This window comes from Rana temporaria, chromosome 6, assembly GCF_905171775.1.
Source record: "Rana temporaria chromosome 6, aRanTem1.1, whole genome shotgun sequence".
NCBI lineage: Eukaryota > Metazoa > Chordata > Amphibia > Anura > Ranidae > Rana > Rana temporaria.
The window spans coordinates 154,237,067-154,262,383 of NC_053494.1; the positions used below are offsets into that span (position 1 = coordinate 154,237,067).

At 41.6% G+C, this 25,317-nt stretch overlaps 1 protein-coding gene across 2 annotated transcripts in view; it reads right to left on the minus strand.

Moving 5' to 3' along the window:
- Nucleotides 1-17,402: 17,402 nt before the first annotated feature.
- Nucleotides 17,403-25,317, minus strand: part of PPP1R1C (protein phosphatase 1 regulatory inhibitor subunit 1C) — a 76,232-nt gene continuing 68,317 nt past the window's right edge. For both annotated transcript variants that reach the window (XM_040357637.1, XM_040357638.1), the window contains exon 6: nt 17,403-17,826. In XM_040357637.1, coding sequence (XP_040213571.1) covers nt 17,735-17,826 — 92 coding nt within the window. In that variant the 3' untranslated portion in view covers nt 17,403-17,734. The remainder of the gene's footprint in view (nt 17,827-25,317) is intronic.

Genomic DNA, 25,317 nt, shown 5'->3' on the forward strand with positions numbered 1-25,317 from the left:
TTGTTTGTGTTATCTTCTTTGACAACCTACGGTTATTTGCAGATTCAGTTTTTCATTGACCCCTTTTATATCATTCTACAGTATAATAAAAAAGGTTGTTACCCACAGCCACTAATCAGAAAATGTTCATCTAACTGGTGTTAGGCTGGATTCACATCTATGCAGTTTTGATGCTTTTTGCAGATATGCCCTGCAGTCCATTTAACATAGTTTCCTATGGAAAACGTTCTGTAGTGCAAATCTGAAAAAAAAAATCGGTGTGAATCCAGCCTAAACGAATGTTCAGAGGCAGCTAGACACTTTTTTCAACTGCCCCTGAACTCATTTAATGTTATCTTATGTGTACATGTACACGGGTTCATTTACTGTCATTTTTAGGCAGTTGCGTTTATAGGCCATTTTTTAAGGCAAAAAAATGAGTTCGGACGCCGAAATTTCCGACGTTTCAGACGCCAAACACTTCTAAACGCAGCTAGATGTAGCTAATTGTGGTAACCCACATATAGCAGCGTTTTGTTTATAGATGTTCTTCATTTTTGGCCATTTTTTTGGTTGAAACGCTTCTAAACGCGAACGCACCAAAACGCAGCAAAACACGGCATGTAAACGTGGCAAAACGGACGTTTTAAACGTTGGTTACTATCTGTCAAGTTAAATCATTCAGGAGAGGTTGTAAAAACGTCCAGTGTACATGAAGCATAAAACTAATACAGTGGTTGTCCAGACATAGCATGTTGAAAAGATTAAAAAATAAAGGAATTTGTTATCAAGTGTGCATTTAAAAAAGTTCAGCTGAAGCTTCTGGTAGACATCTGTGGACCCTCTGGAGTGGATTTATGCCTGGTTCACACCTATGCATTTTTTAGCGCGTTTTCAGTTTTGCAGGAACACACTACGGTCCATTTAACATGGTATCCTATAGATGTAGTTCACATCTGTGCATTTTATGGAAATGGCCAGGGACTTTTTTCTGGTTTTTGGTTCCATAGACTTTATCAATGAAAAGCATGTATTGGAAAACACAAAATGCACCTGCAATATGCAAACTGCAACATGCATAAGTGTGAATCAGGACTTACTAGGGGTGCAACGAATCGTGCCCGATCCGCGATCCGAACGGGTCGACCTGTTCGGATCGGAACAGTATGCGATCCGCGGAACGCACCGCCGCCGCGGCCTTAGGAAAGACCGCAGGTTCGGCCTAGCTCCGGAGCGGTCGGCCATCTTGGTACACTCGGCGGCGGTGCGCGCTGATGTCATCACCCCTCCCTCTGCTCGTGGATTTTTTCTATTTTGCAAGAGCGCGCTGCACCACTGACTCTGCATGTAACCTGGAGACGGACCGAGTACATCAGTACAGTGAGTTGGCTAATGGCTTAATAGCCATTAGCCAACTCACTGTACTGATGTACTCGGTCTAGTAAAACAGTAACACTGTAATTACCATTTTTGCCACTGTAATAATAGTCATAGCCAACATTGCCCCCACCATAGTAAACAGTAACACTGTGTGTATAGCCATTTTTCCCACTGTAATCAGTGGGAAAAATGGCTACTTCCTTCACTAAATCTAATGATGCCAATGTCCTGAAGCCTCTTTACAGCCTGTTCCTATCACCCCATTCCATAGTGCCCAACCAAACCCTTTTATCAGTATCACCAGCTGTTATTTTCATGAAAACTATCCATTAAATTAAACAAGGGCTTTCTGAATGACATCATCTCAAAGCTTGTATGAATTTTTGTGATTTGGTTTACTTTTTAACATTATGCTTAACCTCCCTGGCGGTATGATTCTGTCTGGAATTACGTACCAAAAGCGGTACAATTATTTGCAAGGAAATTTGGCATTTAATACTGTAGGCCTGTAATTCTTAGGAATAACTCACTTAACTCTGACCAAACAAGAATCTAATAGGCATCCCGGGTATGACATTTTTTTAAAAACAAAATTATAAATTATAATATAATAAATAATTATAAATAATTATAACAAATAATAATATAATTCTAATAAAAATTATTCAATAATGTAATCAAATCAAAATCACTGAAATGTTCTCAGTTGCAAAATTGTCGCTGTCATTATTATTATTTTTTTATGACAAATTTCCCCACAAATCGCTATCGCACAATTCTGCAAGTGATTATATCGCTGTTTTCTAGCTGATCTAAAACATTTTTGACATAAAGGGACACTTTTGGTTGCTATGGACAATCTACAGTTTGCAGAAAGAAAGAACCGTTATTATTATTATATAAAAGTACATGTAGGGCACTGGGCAGACCACTAGGGACAAGGGGTGTGTGTATTTTTTACATACAGTACTGTAATCTATAAGATTACAGTATACTGTATGTATAGTGTTTGTTTACTTTTTTGAATTTGGCGCCGATCTCCGCTCCCGTGCGTCGTAACGTCGCAGGGAACGGAGATTGGCGGCACAGGAGGACGCTGTGTGAATCGAGCGAGGTCCCGCTTGCTCACACAGCGCGGTGGCATCGCTGGATCCAGGACAAGGTAAGCCAGCGCACGCTGCAGGCTCTGCATATCTACCCCGAGCGTGACTCGGGATACTGATTATAGCAGAAAAAATCCACCCCGAGTCACGCTCGGGGATACCGCCAGGAGGGTTAAGTTCATTTAATTGCACTTTTGGAGAAAATGTTCTTATGTGTCCTGTCTGTGTGTACAGATCTGTACACCCAAATGAAAATTTCCTTGAGTTTGGCTTTAAGAGAAAAAGGACCAGCAGCTGTTTTTTGGGCAGATTGAGGAAGGATGCTTTGTTACATTACAGGTAGTTACATATTTTGTTACATTTTGGCAGTACGTTTTCCCCCTGAAACAATGTGCCATCTTTGGGAGCATCTTGCATGTTACACCCATATTTAACATATAACAAATATACTTCCAGTGAATGAGAGTGTGGATAGAAAAGGGTACAAAGGTGCACTTCTATTTTGTCTCAAGCCTCGTACACACGACCATTTTTAATGTCCTAGAAAAATCAACGTTTTTTTCTATGTGATTCTTGTCAAGCCTGCCTTGCATACACACGATCGAGAAAAAAACAATACTTGAGCAAACACATACAACGGCACTATAAGGGGGAAGTTCCATTCAGATGGTGCCACCATGGCTGCTTTTGCTGATTTTGTGTTAGTAATAGTTTGGTCAGAGACGATTCATGCTTTTCAGTCTTCCTGCTTTTCAGTCTGTTACAGCGTGACGAATGTGCTATCTCCATTACAAATGCTAGTTTTACCAGAACGAGTGCTCTCGTCTCATAACTTGCTTCTGAGCATGCACGTTGTTTTCACGTCGTTAAAGCCTACACACGACCGTTTTTTACTACGTGAAAAACGACAACGTGAAAAACGACGTGAAAATTTCGAGCATGTTTTACATTTTTAATGCCCATTTTTCACGTCGTGAAAAACGGTTGTGTGTACGCGGCATTATACATCTTACATAAAGTAGTAAATGCAGCAAGAAGTAGAAAAGGTTAACAATGAATGACAACAAATGTAATTCAGGTCTGATGTTTTTTTTGTATTATTCAGCTTCTCAGTCAGTTCACCCTGCTTTGCTGAAGACCCTCTCTGACAGGAAACAAACAGCAGGGAAGGCTAGTACCTCAAGCACATATTGGCCAATGTAAGTGAAGGAGAAAGGGGAGAAGAAGTAGAGGAGGAGGAGGAGTCATGCGTCAAATTAGCCTATGGCCATATAATCACACTTAATTTTTGCTGTTGCCTGCCCACCCTCCTGGCAATAGGATTTCCATCTCTATTTGATGCTACCTGTCCTTCAACCTGTGTTGTAGAAGGGCAGGCAGACTCTGGCAGTACATTTTCCCCCTGAAACAATGTGGCACATTTACAAATGCTAAAGTACCAGGATTGGCCAGGAAATGTGTCAGGAGCCTGTAATAATGGCAGCATGGCAACTTTAGTTTGGGGGGAGAGAGGGGGATACAGATGATACAGATGATTGCACTGTCACTATCAGACAAGACAAGTAGTGGCAACACCAGGATATTTGTCAATGCTTACTGGGCCACATGTCTGTGGTCATGTGTACTCTGCTTCTGAAGGTGTGGTCCAGCAACACAGACACAATAAGTTCCACATGCTGGTGGAGGACAAGGATGGCCTTCTGAGCAAAATAATGGCAGCTTTGCGCCTGTCACTGTGGTATACCAGAGGCCATAAACCCATGGAAAGGAGTTGATTCCACCATCTGAACTGGGAGCATTTCCAAAGCCAGCAGATTTCCCAAGCTGGCATTAAAACGATGGACATGGGGGTGATTTGGGAGAAATTTATTTCCACCTCAGCACCTGCAGAAGAGAGACTTGCAAAACGTAATTTTTTTGGAGAAACACAATAGTTACCCCAATTTTTTTGTATAATGTGAAAGATGGTGTTATGCTGACTAAATAGATACAGTGGGGATCGAAAGTTTGGGCACCCCAGGTAAAAATTTGTATTAATGTGCATAACGAAGCCAAGGAAAGATGGAAAAATCTCCAAAAGGCATCAAATTACAGATTAGACATTCTTATAATATGTCAAAAGAAGTTAGATTTTATTTCCATCATTTACACTTTCCAAATTACAGAAAACAAAAAAATGGCGTCTGCAAAAGTTTGGGCACCCTGCAGAGTTAATATCTTGTACTGCCCCCTTTGGCACGTATCACAGCTTGTAAACGCTTTTTTTAGCCAGCCAAGAGTCTTTCAATTCTTGTTTGAGGTATCTTTGCCCATTCTTCCTTACAAAAGTCTTCCAGTTCTTTGAGATTTCTGGGCTGTCTGTCACGCACTGCTCTTTTAAGGTCTATCCATAGATTTTCAATTATGTTGAGGTCAGGAGATTGTGAAGGCAATGGCAAAACCTTCAGTTTACGCCTCTTGATGTAATCCCCCGTGGATTTTGAGGTGTGTTTAGGATCATTATCCATTTGTAGAAGCCATCCTCTTTTTAACTTCAGCTTTTTCACAGATGGCATCAAGTTACCATCCAAAATTTGCTGAAATTTTATTGAATCCATTTTTCCTTCTACTCATGAAATGTTCCCTGTGCCACTGGCTGCAATACAACCCCAAATCATGATTGATCCACCCCCATGCTTAACAGTTGGACAGAGGTTCTTTTGGTTAAATTCTGTGCCCTTTCTTCTCCAAACGTACCTTTGCTCATTCCGGCCAAAAAGTTATATTTTAACCTCATCGGTCCACAGAACTTGTTTCAAAAATGCATCAGGCTTGTCTATATGTTCATTTGCAAAGTTCAAGCGCTGATTTTTGTGGTGAGGTCGTAGAAGAGGTTTTCTTCTGATGAAGTATCTCTTTATAGTGGAATAGTGTACCACAACTCCAGTGTCTGCCAGATCTTTCTGGAGGGATCGTGCAGTCAAACGTGGGTTTTGAATTGCTTTTCTCACAATCTTGTGAGCTGTTCTGTCTGATATTTTTCTTGGTCTTCCAGATCTTGCTTTAACTTCCACTGTTCCTGATGACTGCCATTTCTTAATTACATTCCGAACAGAGGTTATTGACATCTGAAAACACTTTGCTATCTTCTTATAGCCTTCTCCAGCTTTGTGAGCGTCAACAATTTTCAGTTTCAGTTTTCTAGACAACTGCTTAGAAGAACCCATGGTGCTGATTGTTGGGGCAAGGTCAGATGAGTCTGGGCATTTAAAACCTTTGAGATTGACATCACCTGGTCTTCCCAGACGATGATTGAGAACAATCCATGACATTGGCAGGTCTCAGCTTTGCAAAGGGGGCAGTGTATGCTATAAATTCTGCAGGGTGCCCAAACTTTTGCAGACGCCATTTTTTTGTTTTCTGTCATTTTGAAAGTGTAAATGATGGAAATAAAATCTAACTTTTATTGACATATTATAAAAATGTCTAATCTGTACTTTGATGCCTTTTGGAGATTTTTCCATCTTTCCTTGGCTTCGTTATGCACATTAATACAATTTTTTACCTGGGGTGCCCAAACTTTAGATCCCCACTGTACCTAACGTGTCACGCTTTAAAACTGCGCACGCTGTGGAATGGCGACAAACTACGGTACTTATCTCCATAGGCGATGCTTTAACAACCTTTACAGGTTACCTGTTTAGAGTTACAGAGAAAGTTTAGAGCTCAAATTATTGCTCTCGCTCTAACGTTTGTGACAATACTTCACATGTGTAGTTCGAATACCGTTTGCATATGCGTGCGCGACTTACTTTTGCATTTGCTTTTGCGTGCGAGAACAGAGGGATGGGGGCATTTTATTTTATTTTTATTTTTATTTTTACACTGTCCCTTTCATTTTTTTATTTTTTTTATCACTTTCATTTATATTACAAGGAATGTAAACATCCCTTGTAATAGAAATAAGGACGACATGTCCTCTTTATGGAGAGATCTGGGGTCAAAAAGACCCCAAATCTGTTCTTTACAAATAACAATTAAAAAACGTTTTTTTTTATCTTTCGCTTAAAAAATTATGTTTAGTAATGGCTTTCTTCTGGCAACTCGACCATGCAGCCCATCTATCTTCAATTGCCTCCTAATTGTGCATCTTGAAACAGCCACACCATGTTTTCAGAGAGTCCTATATTTCACGTGAAGTAATTTGTGGTATTTTCTTTGCATCCCAAACTATTTTCTTGGCAGTTGTGGCTGAAATTTTAGACTTTCACACTGGGATTGCAGCTGAGGCTTTTTTCAGGCGCTATTTTAAGCGCTAAAGCGCCTGAAAAATGCCTCCCGTGTGAAAGGGGTCTTAGAGCCCTATCACAACTATATTCCATTTTCTAAAAATAAGTATCTTTATCTTGGTGTGGAATTGAGTCTATAGAATGTCTCATCTGTAATGAAAAGCCTTCCTGATTGCAAACTTTTAATTACACTTTTAATAAATTTCCTTTTTAAGTGCAAAAATACAATACACAATAGAAGACCAAAAAGCATTTACTTAGCAAGTTGAGATCATCATAAAGTGGTCTTGGCTGTTCAGTCTTTCTCAATCAGGCGTCCATAGAACCCTATGGTTCTTTCAGAGCTTATTAGAGGTTCCTGGAGCAATCAGTAGTGGCAGACTGACTTCCTGCCTATAGATGCTTGCATAGCTTTGGCACCAACATCACACATGGCCAGCAACTTGGGACCAATGAAGCCTCTCCTCTTATCTCTCAGATAAATAACCATTGATGCTATATTTTTCTTTTCTTGTTTGTAAGGTCTTCCCACTCACCACATACTATCGATATATCAATTCTCTCTGCTGGCCACCAATGTAAGTGACATTTTTCTGCCTGGTAACCACCAATGTAAAGGGATCCTTCACCTAAAGATTGAAATTGTAAGTTAACACTGACCACCTATGTAGGGAGGGGGGAGAGGAGAGCAGCAGGGTTCGGGAGCACACAAGTGCCCCCATGGAAAGCGGCTTCCTGTGGGGGCACGGGACATAGGGGGGGCACGAGAAGCCAGTTTCCCCCTGTGGCAGGGAAACCGAGAAGAGGAGGTTTGCAGCCGCTCTGTGCAGTTCCAGTTTGTTATTTTTTACTTTTACAAATGCATTCTATGCATTAAGATAAAAACAACTTCTGTGTGTAGCAGCCTCACCAGCACCCCCCAATTACTTACTTGAGCCCTATCTCTCTCCAGCGATGTCCACAAGTGTCTAAGCTGTCCGGGACACATATATTTTGCAAGCAGCAGAAATGCGTACATTCTAAGCAATTTTTAGGACATCAAGTTTTAGTCTACACTAACATTATAGGAAAAGTCATTGTACCTATCAATTATGCATAGCAATTGATCTCAGTTTTGAATTATGTACTTTTATGGGCCATTGACGGTTTCAGAAAGCTTTATTCCATTAAAAAACATACTCTAGCCTAATGTAGTTTCCGTATCACAATAAAAGGCAGTAAAATATGTGCTGGATTGGTTTTACAAATGCATTCAGTCCTATAAAAAAAATTAGTACTGAGTATTAGTTTGAGATTGACAAAGGGAAACATATCTTATACAGACAGTAGAATACAGAGCCATGCCCTCTGTCCTGGTAAAGGAACAATTATATTCATGTGCTTTCTGGCCTGTTTACCTGCTGTTCTTGAATATAAGGGATATATAAGGGATGTCCATATTTTCAGGTTCAAACAGCAGACAGTCATAACAAAGTTACACAAAGAAGTAACCAATAACAATCAAACATCATAAAATATTCTAAATGCTCTTAAATGATATGTGAAATTGGAGTGGATGCAAATGGTTACTGTATTTTTTTTTTTCAAATACATATTTGTAACCTATAGTCATTAGGGATAAAGTTCAGTTCGGCTACTTCCACAAGTTTGAGGCCTGTATGTTTAACCACTTAAGGACCGAGCCTCTTTCAGAGATGTGTTGTTTACAAGTTAAAAACATTTTTTTCTGACAGACTCCGTGGCAGCTTATGTATGGGATAATCCCGCCTCTCATACCTCATAGGACCCCTCTCCCATAAATCTATGCTCCTAGCTAACAACTGTGTTCCTTTTTTGTCCTCCTCCTAGGACCATAATGAAGTCTTACCTTATATGAAGTGTTTGTGATTCAGGCCTGGTGGTGTGCACGTTTTCCCTGTTTGATGGTGCCTTCTCTTGAATCCGGCAAACCCTAGCTATTAGCAGGGTGGATATGGGCGATATTTGGGATGCCATGAAGAGCTTACCGGCCTGACCATTGGCAGGCAAGCGGCAATATGGCCAAACTTCCCAGCTATTAGCGGAAGGCCTCCTTATAACATGCCCTGGTCGTGCAGTGGGTACAGCAAATTCCGATTCCAGATCTGGTCGCAGTACTGATGGTGGTGGTAAAGTATACGTCTTTTTTTTATCATTGCAGCTGTTGTCTATGTCGTTTGTCTTTTTGAAAGCTGTTGCCCATTGCTATGGCGGCTGGAGCACATCTGCATTCCAACTCACCTCTTCCCGAGCCCTCTTTGCCTACTGAACAGCCTCTGGCTGCAAGTGGGATTGAGGCTTGGTTTGCGCATTCGCAGTATGGGCAAGATGGTGCCGGTGTAGGCGGCAGATTTAAACAGCTGTCAGAACAGCTCATAGCCAGAAAAGACTGCAGGCTTTGCAGCGTCTTTTTCCTGAGCATCGGTTATCTGCAGTGAAGGTAATGGATCAGGCTGCAGACTTAGCTACGCTGCTGCCTGCTCTCTATCTTTTTTTTTAATTCATTTTGCTTTATTTTATTGACTCACACTCACTCAAAATCAAAGTTTCTTACATATCCTGCCTGTCTGTGGTTATTCACCAGATGCATATTGTGCTTCTTTTTTCTTTCCCTCTCAGCCCTTCTAGGTTTGAACACCATCATGCTGCACGCGAAGATAAGAACCATTTTAGGTCACAACAACGTCACTCTTCATCGCGTCCCAGTCGCCATAGATCATCCTCTAGATCTACACGTCATAGGGAAGAACCAAAAACTACGTCCGGGCGCCATTCCAGCCGCTCTGATAAGAAAGCTTGCTGGGGATGCGGGGCCCAAGTCCAAGAGGGTAAATCTCTCTGTCGGCCATGCTATACCTGAGCTGTGGGGAAAAGAGAAGGCGGAGACCAACAAGTGGAAGCAGTGGTCAGAAAAGTTGTTCAGGAATCCTTAAGCAGAACGGACTATCATTCCTTCTACTGACACAGCATCAGCCTTTGTGGGGGATGATCCTGAGGCTCCTTGTCCTTCTCATCATAGTCATTCCCTAAGTGAATCCTCAGACAGTGAGGTGGAAGTGGATGGCTCTGGCGCAGGTTTTGATTTCTCCCTAGTGCCACAGCTGGTCAAAGCAGTCAAGGAAGCTTTGAGGTGGGAAGAGCCAGTGGAAGTACCCTCTAAGCAGAGGAAGTATTTCAAACACCTCAAGAAAGAGCGCTCAAATTTCCCCTTCCTGGGTGAACTCAGCGAGATTATTACAGATGAATGGGATAGTATTGAGAGAAAAAATGTGCTACTCACTAAAATAGCAAAAATGTACCCATTCAAAAGTGAGGATGTGCAGCACCTAGAGTCAGCTCTTCTCATTTATGCAGCTCTATTGAGGTTAGTGAGACATGTTACACTTCCACTGAAAAACACTGTTTCTTTCAAGGATTGCTTGGAGAGGAAGATCGATACTGATCTCAAACGCATTTATATTACAGCAGGTACGGCCTGTAAACCAGCATTGGCCCTTGCAGCCCTGTCTGAAGCAATGGAGGCCTGGACGGATGATGTGGATGCATCTTTGGGCAAGTGTCTCTGAAGAAATGGCTAAGAGTAAACTGGTACATGAGCTAAAGCTGGCATCAGTCTTTCTGGGGGAAGCCTGCGCCCGTGGGTAGCTGATCCTGCCTCTAAGCAGGCATAGTGCAGGATTCCCTTTGAGTGCTCATCTCTCTTTGGGAACAAGCTTGATAGTGCCATCACCCATTCCACGGGCGGCAAGTCAGGGTTCTTGCCCCAGTATCGTCGCCTTCTGGGTCAAAGGAGAGCTCATCCCAGGCAATTTCAGGATCATGCGAGAGAAGACCGCCGCTATAAGCCTGGTTGTGAGTTCAGGAAGAACTGGAAGAGAAGCCAGCCTTCAGGCCAGAAATCCTCAAAGGGAGCATCTTCCAGTGGGCTTGAAGGCACCAAGTCCTTTTGATATAGGATCTCGCCAGGCGGAAAAGGTTTGGGCTCGTCTGCTCCAGTTTCAAAGCGTCTGGGCAGCCTCGATCAAGGATTACTGGACTGTCAAGACAGTTTCCTCAGGACATGCCTGGACATTCAAAAGTCCACCCATACTTTGGTTCGTCTTGCCTTATGAGTCTTGCCTCACTCAGAGGAAAAAAAGCAGGTCCTTCTTTCATATTCGGACTCTCTGGTGGCTCAGGGTGCCGCTATTTAAGTTCCAACCAGTGAACGATTTCAAAGGGTCTACTTGCCCCTCTTCATGGTCTTGAAAAAGAATGGCTCCTGGAGACCAGCGATAGACTTGACCCACTTGAATTCTTTAATCAAAAAGGAGAAATTCAAGATGGAGACGCTGCTCTAAATTCATCAGGCAATCCAGCCAGGCTTGTGTCCATAGACCTGAAGGACGCCTATTTCCATGTTTTCCGATAGCAGGAGTGTTTCAGAAGTATCTTCGTTTGGCGATAAATCAGGTCCACCTTCAGTTTACTTTCTCCCATTCGGGCTTACAACATCGCCTCGGGTATTCTCAAAGCTCTTATTGGCTGTCATGGCACTAATCAGGATCAGAGGTATCCATCTACATCACTATCTGGGTGACCTGCTGTTACTTTCTCAAAACAGTCCATCGATCCATCGAGTCCATCGATCATCTCTACTCTAAACGAATTTGGTTGGCTATTGAACAAAGAAAAGAGACACCTAGTACCTACTCAGTCCCTGATTTTCCTTGGGCTCAATTCGACACACTGAAGAGCACCATCTCCTTGCCCCTGGAGAAAATTCCAGCGATTCGAGACAGAATTTGTCTCAACATGTCCACTTTTCTTCTCAGGGCTTCACAGTGTCTAAAGATCATCAGCACCATGGTAGCCACAGCCCCTATGGTAAAGTGGGCACAGTGGAAGATTCGGCGCTTCCAGAAGGGTTCTCTCCAGCAGTGGGATCCAGTGTCCAGAGATCACTTTGTTTGGATAACTCCCTCCATGCGGGAGAGCCTTCCTTGGTGGATGCAGCGGAAGAATCTCCTCAACTGCCACTCCATAGCACCTGTCTACTGGGTCACAGTTGCCAGCAACAGAGGCTGGGGCGCTCTCTGTCTGACAGAGGTAGCCCAAGGCAAATGGAGCTTTCCATCCCAAAGATTAGTGTCAAATGTGCTGAAACTCCAAGCAGCCTTCTGTGCTCTGCAAGCATTTCACCACCTGACGGTGGAAGCCTCAGTTCTCCTAAGACTAGACAATACAACAACAGTCTCATACATCAAGAGGCAGGGAGGTACTCGCAGTCTCTCCCTGCTGAAGGTGGTAGAGCCGATAATGTCGTGTGCCCAGCTGAACTTGACAAATCTGACAGCTGTCTATCTCCAGGAGTGCAAAACGTACAAGCATACTTCCTTTTGAGAGTATCCCTGGACAACAACAAATGGGCTCTCCACACCGAGGTCCTCAAATGGGTCCGGTCTCTAGGAATTATACTGGAAGTGTTTGCCTCCCTGTGCAACTTCAAACTGAAGAGGTACTACAGGAGATGTCGTTGTCCCCAGGCCTTCAGAGTGGATGCCCTGATGGACCAGTGGAGATTTAACAGGGCCTATGCTTTTCCCCCGGTTCCTGTCATTCTCTGGTTCCTGTCAAGACTCAGGTGCAAAAAAGCAGAAATAGTGGCAATGATTCCATATTGGCTGAATAGGCCATGGTTTCCTCTGCTGATGCAACTGAGCTTCCGGGACCCAGTTCCTCTACCCTTCAGATCAGATCTCCTATCTCAAGAAACAACTCTACATATGATGGTCTGAGAAGGTTGGGGGCCCTAGGTTGTCCAAGCCAGGCTCCACATTGCTGAACGCCAGAAGAACAGGTACCAACAGAGTATACCAAAGGATCTGGTCGAAATTTGCTGACTACGTCTCAACCACTGAAGGTTCCTGAAATAACCCAAAGATTCAAGATATCTTAGGTTTTCTACAAACGGGTTTGGATCTTTCTTTGTCAGTAACAATTCTTCAGAGGAGCAATAAGGCTCAGACCTAAGAAAAAGCAGAGGTTTTCTAAGTGGGACCTTCCCCTCATCCTGGATTTCTTCTCAGGAAGAGAGATGCAGCGCATGGATCAGTAATCCATCAAGGAACTTTCTCTAAAAATTGCCTTCCTGGTAGCCATAACAACGTCTAAATGGGTTTCCGAAATTGGTTCTCTAGGAGGCAAGGAGCCATTTCTAATGTTTTTTCCTGATCGGGTAGTTTTGATTCCCATGCTGGGTTCAAACCCCAAAGTTTCATCTGTTTTTCATGAGAATCAGGAGATCGCTCTTTCAACGTTCAGGACAACTGAAGACTCTAGTATTCACCCCTTAGATGTTGGAGAAGCTCTGAAACAGTATTTAGAAGACATAGCTCCTTTTCCCCAGTCTGAGCATCTTTTCATGGAAAAACAAAGGCTTGCATGCTTATTCCAGATCAATCGCAGCTTGGATTGTTCAGGCCATTCAGTGGGCTTATAAGTCTAAGGGTTTAGCACCTCCTGAGGTGGTGACCGCTCATTCAATGAGAAGAGTGTCTACATCATGGGCGGCTTTCCGACATATCGCCCCAGACGTGATTTGCAAAGTGGCCTCATGGTCCTCGATTAAGGCGTTTATGGCACACTACTGTGTAGAGCCAGCCATGTTGTCTTCTGTTAATTTTGGTTTGCATGTTCTGTCTGTTGATGGTGCCAATTAAACCTTTTTTTTTTCTTTAACCAACATCTACCCACCTGGGTGTGTATGACTAGTTATTTCCCATAAGCTGCCATGGAGTCTGTCAGGAAAATGGAAAATTTATATCAAATACTTACCGTAATTTTCATTTCCTGATGGACTCCATGGCATCAGGAGTTCCCTCCCATTTGCTGAAGTAGGCTAAGTTACAGAACACAGACTCTAGCAAGGAGCAAAGATTAATGAGAGAGGGGGTCCTATGAGATATGAGAGGCGGGATTAACCCATATGTAAGCTGCCATGGCGTCCATCAGGAAAGGAAAATTACGGTAAGTAATTGATATAAATTTTTCATTTTTTTTGCTAACCCCAAACATTATACAAACATTATACATTTTTTTCTAACACCATAGAGAATAAAATGGCGGTTGTTGTAATACTTTATGTCGCACCATATTTGCGCAGCGGTTTTACAAGCGCACTTTTTTGGGAAAAAAATAAACTTTTTTGGCCCAATTTTTTTTTATATTGTGAAAGAAAATGATACCCAAAATGTCACGCTTCAAAATTGCGCCCGCTCGTGGAATGGCGACAAACTAACCGTAAAAATCTCCATAGGCGATGTTTAAAAATGTCTACAGGTTGCATGTTTTAAGTTACAGAGGAGGTCTAGGGCTAGAATTATTGCTCTCGCTCTATCGATCGCGTGTGTGGTTTGAACTCCATTTTCATATGTGGGCACTACTCACATGCGTTGGCTTCTGCATGCGAGATCGGCAGGACGGGGTGCATTTAAAAAAATTGTTAATTTTTTCTTATTTATTTTACCTTTTATTTTTACACTCTTACCTCAGATCTTATATTTGCTCTAGAATGCAAAAATAAAAAATAAATAAATTGTCGTTTGAAAAAAAAATGGCCCTTTAAGAGCTATGGGCGTTTTGAGTTTTGACTCCGCTTCCACCCTGCAATGGTATGGAGATGGGTGGGGGCCATCGTCCCCCCACTCGTCTCCATGCCACAGAGGAAGAATGATCTGATCGCCTCCGCCGCTACCAATAAAGGTGATCTTGCGGTGAATCCACCGCAGAGACCACTATTATCGGAAACCGGACCGCTCACTGAAGAACAGGATCCCGGGGTTAGGGCAGCTAGCTGCTGCCATAACAAAGATATCCCTCTTCAAAGTGCCAACGTATATCGGCGTGAGCAGATCCGGAAGTGGTTAAGATTCACAGACCCGACAAATTGTTGTGCAGATAAGACTGGGAGAATAAAAAATAAAAACAACACAATGCACTGTTTCACCTTTGGACTATAGCAAAAAGGTTTAGGCACAGTAAGGGGGTTATTGGATAAGCCAACCCCTTACTACAAAAGAGTATTGTAAGCTGCTGTAGGGCAAGGATAAGGAAAGCTGGAAAAACTGAGAGATTAGGGTCAGTTACTGTAGGAAATTCTGATTCTTGCTCTGTGCTTGCTCTCACTTTAAGCTGCTGTCCCGTACATAGAAATCTTTATTTTTTTAACGCAAGGCTTACATTTTAAAAATAGTCTTTTGTTTAAGGGGGTATGTTAGTTTTTATGTTATGTTACTAAGCCTTTACTTTAGGTTATACTGCTTTTTTTCTGCAAATCTTCCTTTTAAAAAATAGGTTTTTGGTTTAAAGGTGGTATTTTTGGGTGTTTATTTAATTTTTTTACATTGATAGAGCTTTTTTTAAGTTTGGGGTGCTTAATGTGGAACATTCACTTGTTATTGACCATCTGTTCTTTGGACATTATTTTCACAATAAGAACAGTGTACACCACACTATATTTCACTCGCAATCAATGCATCCCTGTATTCCCACAGATAAAACAAAATTCAGGCATATATTAGACCAATTGTCCCTGATTAAAACTGTCCTGCTGCTGGCCAGTTTTACAATGAAGTATCTTTATTATTTTAGAAAAACCCAAGCCCTTGCTATTTGAGGTGGTAATAGCAAAGGTTCCGCAGGGTGTACCTGCCTGGTAACCTGGCCCCTCATATGGGGTCTTATGGGCCTCGGGTGCTCATTGGGATCTCCTTTGGGCTAGGCCTGGAATCACAGAGACAAAGAAGACTCATCAGTTTCTAAGTGCATGATTCTCCCACCCAAACGACAAATGGCACAACCTGTAACAGATTCATGGAACTCTCTGCACGGTGTGCTTGAATCTGTTGCAGAATTGGCTCACACTTTTCTTATATGCATGACACAATTTACATGAAAGAGCCTTTGTTTACCTCCAAGTTTATTATCACTTATGTAATGGTATTTCTTTATGGTTGTTTGCGGCCATAGTGCCAGAATGTAAAAAGGTCAAACATAGGAACTGTCTTAATTTGTTGGATGCATCAGAAATAGCAAGAATATTGTTGCACCGCTTTTAAAATTTAAGTGCAGGACTTTTTAAAATACCCATAATGCCACATGTCACTTAATTGTATTGCCCCCTATGTGTACAGTGAAAGCAGACAGAGGTAGAGGTGTCATATTATATTGTCCATATAACATTACTTGTGCTGACATGCCTTTCCCTCTGCATGATAATTGATTGCACTGGTCTCAGGCATATGCCGAAAACCAATGTCGTCAATCACAACTAATTAACTATTCGACCCTATGAAGCAGCATAGTCAGACAGTGGTGAGGGGATGAAGGAGCGCTGTCAACCACATTAGCTCTGGATCCCCTGCACCTAGCAAATGGGTAAAAGTGCAACATTTGTCCCCTGGGGGAGAGGTTAAGGAAAACATTTCTATAGTGAGACTTCTTCTGAAAGTAAAACATGGCATCGGGTTAGCCATGGATAGTAATAGAAAAGCTAAAATGTAGGTGATACATTTTAATGGCTAACTAATGTACAGTGTTGTTTGGACAGGCTTAGAAGAACATAGTTTTCTCTTTCAGGTATGGTTATTCAAATTGCTTAAAAATTACACCATGTTTTGTGAACAAAGGTACTCTGGTGAGCTTGCAATGATTAGCAAAATGATCATGTGGTCATGGACAAGCATCATCTTTGCTTTTTTACCTGCTTTAAGACAATGCTAGACCATGTCTATACAATGCACTCCACCAGGAGCACAAATGACTGGGTGACAACCAAGAGCACATTTTAGAGGGATTTATCACTACATAACAGGATGTGCCTAAACAAGGACCTTCATAGCAGGATCATTAAGAATTATTCTAACAAAAGTGGACTATTAAAAACAAACTAAGCCAACTTTTCAAATTATTTTACAGTAGAACTATAGTCAAAACTTATTTTTTTCATTTTGGATGGGTCAAGGGAGGGTTTTAACCCCTGTCAGAATTGTTAAGGCATCTGTGTCCCATTGCAGAGATTTCTCTTCACTTCCTGTCCCATTGCAAAAACAGGAAGTAAGAGGAAGTCCCTGCAAATTAAGGGAATTCCTTGGAGAACTAGTGTCTCCATTAGAAGATTTCCCCTCTATTACTTTTCTGGGGACAGCCCGAAATTTGGGATTTGCTTTTACTTTAAATGATAACGGTAAACAGGACTTATAGAGAGGGTAAATCTCCCTTACGGGGGCACAGACAGCAATAAAGACTGACAGGTGTTCTAATCTATCTCCACTCCATACAAAACAATAAAAAAAAAATGTGCCCTAAGTTATACTTCAAGATGTTAAAGCTTATTTGAGCATATAGTGATTGTCTTTAAAGCCACCTGAATAACCAAGAACAATGTCTACTTGCTTTTTTTTCCCTTGAAGAGAATATTTATGCTGCATTAGAGTTGTAAAAAATATATCACCAGAATCTCAGCCACCCATAGACGAATGCAGTGTCGTATGAATTGTGTCTTGTGCTGTAGTCATGGCCACAGTAAAATAAGAAATCAATTAGGCCTTCATACATGACTAATGGTGTAAACATAGAAGTTATTGCATTAAAAGAACTAGTAGTTTTTAATCAGTTAGATTTTTTTCTAAATGTTTATTTATATAGCAGTTTTAATATTTGCACTATTTACACGATTGTCTTCTCAACACCATTTAGCAAGTTAGCAATAAGAATAGTACAATTAAACCAGTAATGCATGAAATATGGATGATGTGACAATATTTCTCATTCTGTATCAGATTATAATGATGATGTGCGTTGAAATTCCGAAGTTCAATAAAGAGATCCTGCTTAAAAAACACCACACATAGCTGAGAGATAAAATGCCTCCTGAAATTCTGTAGGGTGAGAAAATGATCAGCATTGTATAGTTCTTAGACTTCAATACAAAAAATGGCCAAGTGTTCAGTGGTCACACTCATCATCTTCATCCTTGTTATTTTCTTCATCTTCCTCACGAAAAGCAGAATCCTTCTGTGTTTTTATCTGTGTAACCCCTGTATAGAGACATAAGCAAATTAAATAAGTTGTTTGACTTTCTAGGTAGACTTACCAGTGTGTCCTGCTTAACATACTTGTAAGGTATACAATAAAAACAGTATCCTGTATATTATTTAAGGATGAGCTTATTTTACATTGTCTATTCCACTGACTGCCAAGGCATTGCGTAACCAGGGCACTCCGGAAGAAGAAGTGAGGTCAAGGGGATAATTGAAAGTGGATGTGTATGTGAACTGGTTAATTAGCATACTGTATATTTACAGTGAATATGAGGCAGTCAGGCTTTTGGAGAGATGAAGCACATTTGACCAGATTACATTTAGAGAAATTAAACCATAAGCCACCAAGAAGGAAGGTGGAGACTGCAAGGGAAAGAGCAACCTTTACCATACAGAAAAATCATATTCACTTTTTACTACTACAGTAAATACATACAAATAAGCAAAAAACACACACACACAAAAAAAAGAGAGAAAACAAACAGCCTCAATATTTCAAACTGCAACACTAGGAAAAGATCTATATATTTACTCTGCTTTCTATGTCCTTTGACTGTATACAGTTCCATAATTAAAAACCTTGACACGTGATGCCTAATAGAACTAACTTGTAGAGTGTTGCTAAAACATTAAGCAATTCCTTAAAAGTACTTCAAATAATTGGGATTATCAACTCGCCATGTTGTGTAAACAAATAAATAAATATATATATTTTTAAAGTAAGTGAAGCTATTACTCAATTTTTTTCTAAATAGATAAATCTAAAATCTTATGCCCTGTACACACGATCTGAATTTCCGATGGAATTTTCCGTCGGAATTCCATTCAAGCTGTCTTGCATACACACTGTCAGGCCAAATTCTGACTGTCCAAAACGCGGTGACGTAAAACACTATGACGAGCCGAGAAAAATTAAGTTCAATGCTTCCGAGCATGCGTCGACTTGATTCTGAGCATGCGTGTTTTTTTCTCTGTCGGAGTGCCACACAGACGATGTTGTATGTAAAAATGTTCTATTTCTAAACTTTAACGGAAAAAAGTCTGATGGGGTCCACACACGGTCGGAATATCCGATAAAAAAAATCCATCTGACTTTTTTTCATCGGAGATTCCGATCCTGTGTACAAGGCATTACACTCATTAGTCTATGATATTGTTTCATAAAAACACTTTAAATGTAATCTAAATCCTTGTCTTCCTTTAGTTGGGATGTCTTCCAAGACAAAATTTGAAAACCTACATATCAGGACATTCCGCTTTAATCTTCCCAATGTAGTGCATTCTTTGGGCCAGATCCACATAGAAATGGATAGGCGCAGCGTATCAGAGATACGCTACGCCGCCGTACCTTACCTGGCGTTCTTTCAAATCCTCAAAGATTTTGATTCATTTAAATGAAGAGCGTCCCCGCGCCGAATGAACTGCGCATGCTCCGTTTCAAAACTTTCCGCCGTGCATTGCGCGAAATGACGTCGCAACGACATCATTTTTTAAACTTAGACGTGACATACGTCCATGACGATTCACGGACGACTTACGCAAAAAAAAGAAAAAATTCAAATTTCGATGCGGGAACGACGGCCATACTTAACATGGCAAATCTAACTATACTCCGGAAAATACCAGCTTTAACTATACGCCGGAAAAAGACGACTAGAGACGACGTAAGAGAATGCGACGGCCGCGCGTACGTTCGTGGATCGTCGGAAAAAGGTAATTTGCATACCCGACGCGGAAAACGATGCGAACTCCACCCAGCGGACGCCAAAGTATTGCATCTACGATCCGAAGGCGTACGAAGCCGTAAGCCTGTCGGATCGAACCCAGATGCCGTCGTATCTTGGTTTGAGGATTCAAACTAAAGATACGACGTGGGTAATTTGAAAGTACGCTGGCGTATCAGTAGATACGCCGGCGTACTCTCTCTCTGGATCTGGCCCTTTGTCTCTATATATAAGTCTGTCTGTCAAACTTAACTTTTCCATTAAACTCACAAATTGTCCAATTTTACCTTCCTCATCCATTAACCTTTCCAGCCTAATAAATCCCTCTTTCACCCATTCATGATCAATTTTATACAATAACCCTAGCTCGAGTCCACAATTACCCTCAATGGACAGATAAAATGTGGGCTCCACTTTATCACCATACTACTAACAAAAAAAAAGGGGTGTTTGTTTTTCCTTTTCATGTATTAGGCATGTCAAAGAGACATCCTCTGCCATAAGCTATTCGAATGCCAGGTCTAAAAAAAATATTCTCCAACAGCCATGCCAGTTTTTTTGTAAACAATATATGGGTATAACAGGTTTTAGAATATTCACTCCTATTCAATACAAAAATGCCTTTTCTGAATGTGCTAAACTTCAGGGTTTTCAAAACTCAAAGTTGGTATTGGCACTGTTCAGCAGTTGTACAGGGCTGACTATTTTAAATAATTTCAGCAACTACACAATGAAAATAAGCTGGGCAGAGATTTTTATTCCAATATCTACAGCTCAGACACACAATACAAGCTCAAAGTGGCATGCATGCTCTGATTTACAATGAAATGACAGGAATTCTGGGTAAGTTCAGAAGATAGGGATTTGGTGCACCTCCTGTTGAGGTGCCCAAAATTTTTAAAGCACTGAGACTCATCGGTACTGAGATTAAAAACTCCCTGCTCACGTGTACTTTGGATTATTCTAATGCTTTTGGCTTAGAACCAGATACTTCATTGGCTGCTATGAGGACATTGTTTGAAGCCCACAGGATAACTGAGATGTAGTGGGTCTCTAGTGTACTCCCTTGAAAAGGAGACTGGTTTAAAGAGCTTAATAGGAATTTTATTATATTAATGCTGTATGTATTTGTTTTTAAATAACATGAAAACATTTTTTTCAATAAATAAAATGTGCTTTAAAAAACAGGGAATTTTCACTCTGGTCTCAAATGTATTTCTATATGTATTCTATTCTCACATTAATAATCAAAAATAATCCTTCTTTGACTACATCAAGGGTTAGACTTTAATATATATGCCTTTTTTAAACATAATTGCTATGCCTCTTTTTTTTTTGCACTGTACAAAGTATTCACCACACCTTAACCCATCCTCTCTTAAGTTTTCTGGCCTCTTGAGCCAATAAGTTTGTCTCTTGAAGGCATAAAAATAAGCCAGTTTTAGCATCCTGGCATATTCTAGAGTATGCTATCTCTTTGATGGGCAATGCATTCAATTCCCTATTAATCATATCAACCTTGGAACCTATCCTCTGTTTCCCATTCACTTTAAACTTTACCAATCTCAGGTCAAGAATTCTAGAAAAGAAGCTAGATCATCAAAGTATTTTAATGCTTAATCTGTTCCAAATGCAATCTGGCTGGATACAGAAGGGAAAACCATTTTTTCCCTCAGCCAGGTTTCAGCAAACAGCTTTCTCCTGTTAGCCCTTTCACCTGAACAGTAATGAAACAAAAGCTGTTTTACCCCATCTGGAATCCTCCTGAAAGCCTCTATAACTTCAAGCTGAAAACGTAAAAGTATGATAATAACCATTCTGAGCTTTCCCCAAAAAAGGTCCACTCCTTTTTTTCACAGCTAGCATTTCTGGGAGGCTATTGCTCAGAAACTCCTTTAACTTCCACCACGCCGTGGACCTTAGCAGCCTCACCAGTCTCAAGTTATTACATCTTAATGTGTTCTCTAGGTTGTCAATATTTTTTTAGCACCAGGAAAGTCTCAAAAATTCCTATTAATGACTAATTTTTCTTATGTGCATAACAATTGTTTCATATCAGGAGATGCACAACTAATGATGATTTTATTACACATTCGAGAGTAATTAAAGAGAGATTCATGCAGAAAGGTTATAAAGAACCAGATTTACATCAGATTATTAAATGAATTGGTTGACACCCCAAGGGATATGTGTCTGGCAGATAGAAGTCGCCCTACAAACCCTTGACAGGAATGGGGTTTTATATCCAATTTTCATACGCAATATAAGGATATTGAAAAAAATCTTTAAAAAGCATTGGCACGTATTGTGGTTAGATAAAGTTTTACATAATTCATTGCCGACACTTCCACCATTTATCTATCGGAAAGCGCCCAATTTCGAAGATAAAGTGGTACAGAAGGTATTGGATCCTCCTGAGCGAAGGAGTATGTGTTGGCAATTGAAGGGTTTTTACTCATGTAGAAAGTGCAGCGCATGTTTAGTGGTTAATAGCCCCATTAGGGGGTTAACAGAATTCGTATCTTCAGGCAATAATAACCCTTGTAACATCTCTGAGTTTATCACATGTAATTCCACTCATGTGGTATATGTGTTACAATGTCCTTGTAATCTTATGTATGTGGGCCATACTAAAAGAAAGTAAAAAAATAGGATTTTTATAACAGCTTACCTGTAAAATCCTTTTCTTGGAGTACATCACGGGACACAGAGCTGCATAGCCATTACATGTGGGTTATATGGAGTACCTTCAGGTGATGGACACTGGTGTAATCAATTAAACAGGAAGTTCCCTCCCTATATAACCCCTCCCCTACTGGGAGTACCTCAGTTTTTGTAGCAAATCAATAAGTGTCCCAATATCCCCAAAAAAGAGGGGCGGGTGCTCTGTGTCCCGTGATGTACTCCAAGAAAAGGATTTTACAGGTAAGCCGTTATAAAAATCCTATTTTCTTTATCGTACATCACGGGACACAGAGCTGCATAGCCATTACATGTGGGATGTCCCAAAGCAATGCTTACTGAGGGGAGGGAGACACCAACAACGCAGACCGCCATCAGACGTGAGGACCTATAATGCTGCCTGCAGCATACTGCGCCAAAAAGCTGCATCCTCTTGCCGTCTTATGTTCACCTGATAGGAGTTAGTGAACGTAAGCACAGATGACCAAGTTGCGGCCTTGAAAATCTGCGTCATAAAGGCTTGGAAATGCATTGCGCATAAAGCGCTTACCATCCTGGTAGGGAGCACCCCCACAAAAAAACAGGGGGAATCCTACTCTAACCACAAGCCTGAATAATAACCTGATGAATCAACCTTAAAAACAGTTGATTTTAGACGCTGCCTGCCCTTTCCTGGGGCCTCCTGGTAGCGCAACAACATCAGTTTTCCGTATCCGAGCAGCCGCTTCAGATAGGTCTAGACCCTTCTTACTCCAACGAGAGAGAGAGTGTAACCATTTTAATAGCTGACCTGAACACTGCCTGCCCATCTAGGGTCTTCTGGCAGCCCAATAAAAACGTCAGCTTTCTATATCTGAAACCTTCAGATCGTATTTAACTGCTCTCATCTCAATTGAGAGAAAAGCAATAACCTTTCCTTCCGTGAAACAAGGTTTTGAAAAAAGGGAAGGTAAGAATATCTAGATTCAAATGAATACTAGATCCTTCTAGTAAATAAGGTTGGGTGAGGATGAAAATCACTCTACTTGTAAGAATAATTGAGTATGGCTCTATACCAAGAAAGTTGCCAATACTGAAACTCTCTTGGAGGCTACCACAACCAAGAACACCAATTCCTTGTTAAAGGATGAAGAGAAATATGGTGCATCGGCCCAAGGAGCTGACCCTGTAAGCCGACAAAACTAGAGCCAATCCTCCGAGCACAAGGGCGACCCAACTGGTGGACTTATGCACGTCACCCCTTGTATAACAGCCCGGACCAAAGAGTGTGAAGTAAGCGACCTTTGGAAGCAAGGCCGAGATCGGATCCTTGATATAACTTAAGGCTAGCTCCGTCTCCTTTCCAAATGTAGGAAGGCAGGAATTTTACCTTTGACAAACTTCCACGGATGCCACCATCTGGTTTCACACCAGGAACATGGGTCTTCCAGACCGTAGGATATCTGGTCCTGGAGGCCAGCTCTCTTGTATGAATCAAGGGAATTGCCGCTGATTCTGAAAGCCCCGATCCTCGAGAATGTGGGCTATAATAGCCAGACCATTAATTCACCTGTTGCAAGGCAGGATGTAATACCCCATGCAAAGTAGGCCTGGACAAGATGTAAGGGACTGTGGGTCCTCTACTACCACCCTTACTGTTCCTGCACCGAGAGGTCGTCAGGGTTATGCCGGAGTAATCAGGCCAGCTTCCGTTCTCCTCTAATGTTGCATAGAAGCCACAAAAGTCGCGGCACTGGGGGGAGAGACACAACCAGTGACAACTGGTCCCCCCGGATTACAAACACATCTGCCCCGCATGCGGGTGGATCCTTTATCCTTGACCCCAAGCTGTTCAATCTCTTGTTGAGCCTGGACGCCAATACATCTTATGTACAGGGTACTATTTTTGTGACATTTGGTCAGGAAAACAGTCGGGGTGTAGAGGTCATTCTCCCGGAGACACTTGTTGACGGCTCCAGCGAATCGCCTGCCAATTCTGCATTTCATGAAATGACGAATGTCAATAGGCAAGGCACAAGCTCCTCCTTGGTAAATTAAGTAAATCACTAGTATGGCATAGTCTGATTGTACTCTGACAGAACCAACCTGCCACCTGAACGTTCAGGCCCCTAAGCCAGATGCTCCATCGGTAGCTGTAGCTGACAGATAAGGCTCCCTTGGAGCTTGACTACTTCCCCTGGGCCATGGTCTCTTCCTGACCTGGCAAACCCTTTTAGTTAAGAATCACCAAGAGGAATTCCAGCATATCTCTGGGACCGGGTTCTTTGGATAATGCTAGGTCAAGATCCACTCTTTCTAGGCCGACAAAATACTGTTTATAACAGCCCTGAATAAAAGTTAGTATAGGGAACTGTCTTGAATGAAGCCAGCATCTTCCCTAGTGCCTTAATCAAAAGGCCAAAAGTAAGGAACTGTTCCTTGCCGTGACCACATAGACCAGTTTTCTTATAGCGATGGTCTTGTCTGAGGCCAAAAAACTCTCCTTTTTGGACTGTGCCAAACATACCCAGCTTCTTGTCAAATGAAAGAATGTATCTTTAGAGTTCCAGATACTTGACCATGCTGGACACCCTTAGGTCCGGCCATGCTACTGACTGACCCATCAGCAGGAGTTTGCTTCGGTATGCCATTACTGCTATACCCTGGGCCTACAGACCTGCTAGAGGCGGGCCCTAGCACCCTGACAACCCAGGCACGGAGGCTAACCCAAAAGGGCAAGACCACCAACTGGAGATAGTGCTGTTCCCCTGCGAAACGCAGACAACCTCTGCAGACCCAAGTAAATAAACACATATGCAACTGGCTCCCCATGTGTGTATGTGGCAAGTGTTAAAGCCATATGCCTCAATGGAAGTGTGTGTACATGGCAGCGTGTGTTCCTGGAAGCATGAATTCATATAAATATGTTTTAAGCAAAACATGCATATAGCATGTGTGCTCTGGAACAAGCATCTTGCAAGCAAGCATGCGCTATAAACGTGTTATGCAACAATGTGCAACATGAACCCATGCAGACACGTATTTCTATGCAAACACAAGGAATCCTGTATTGCTTAATTAGGCCGCCATGTGCAACTTTAAA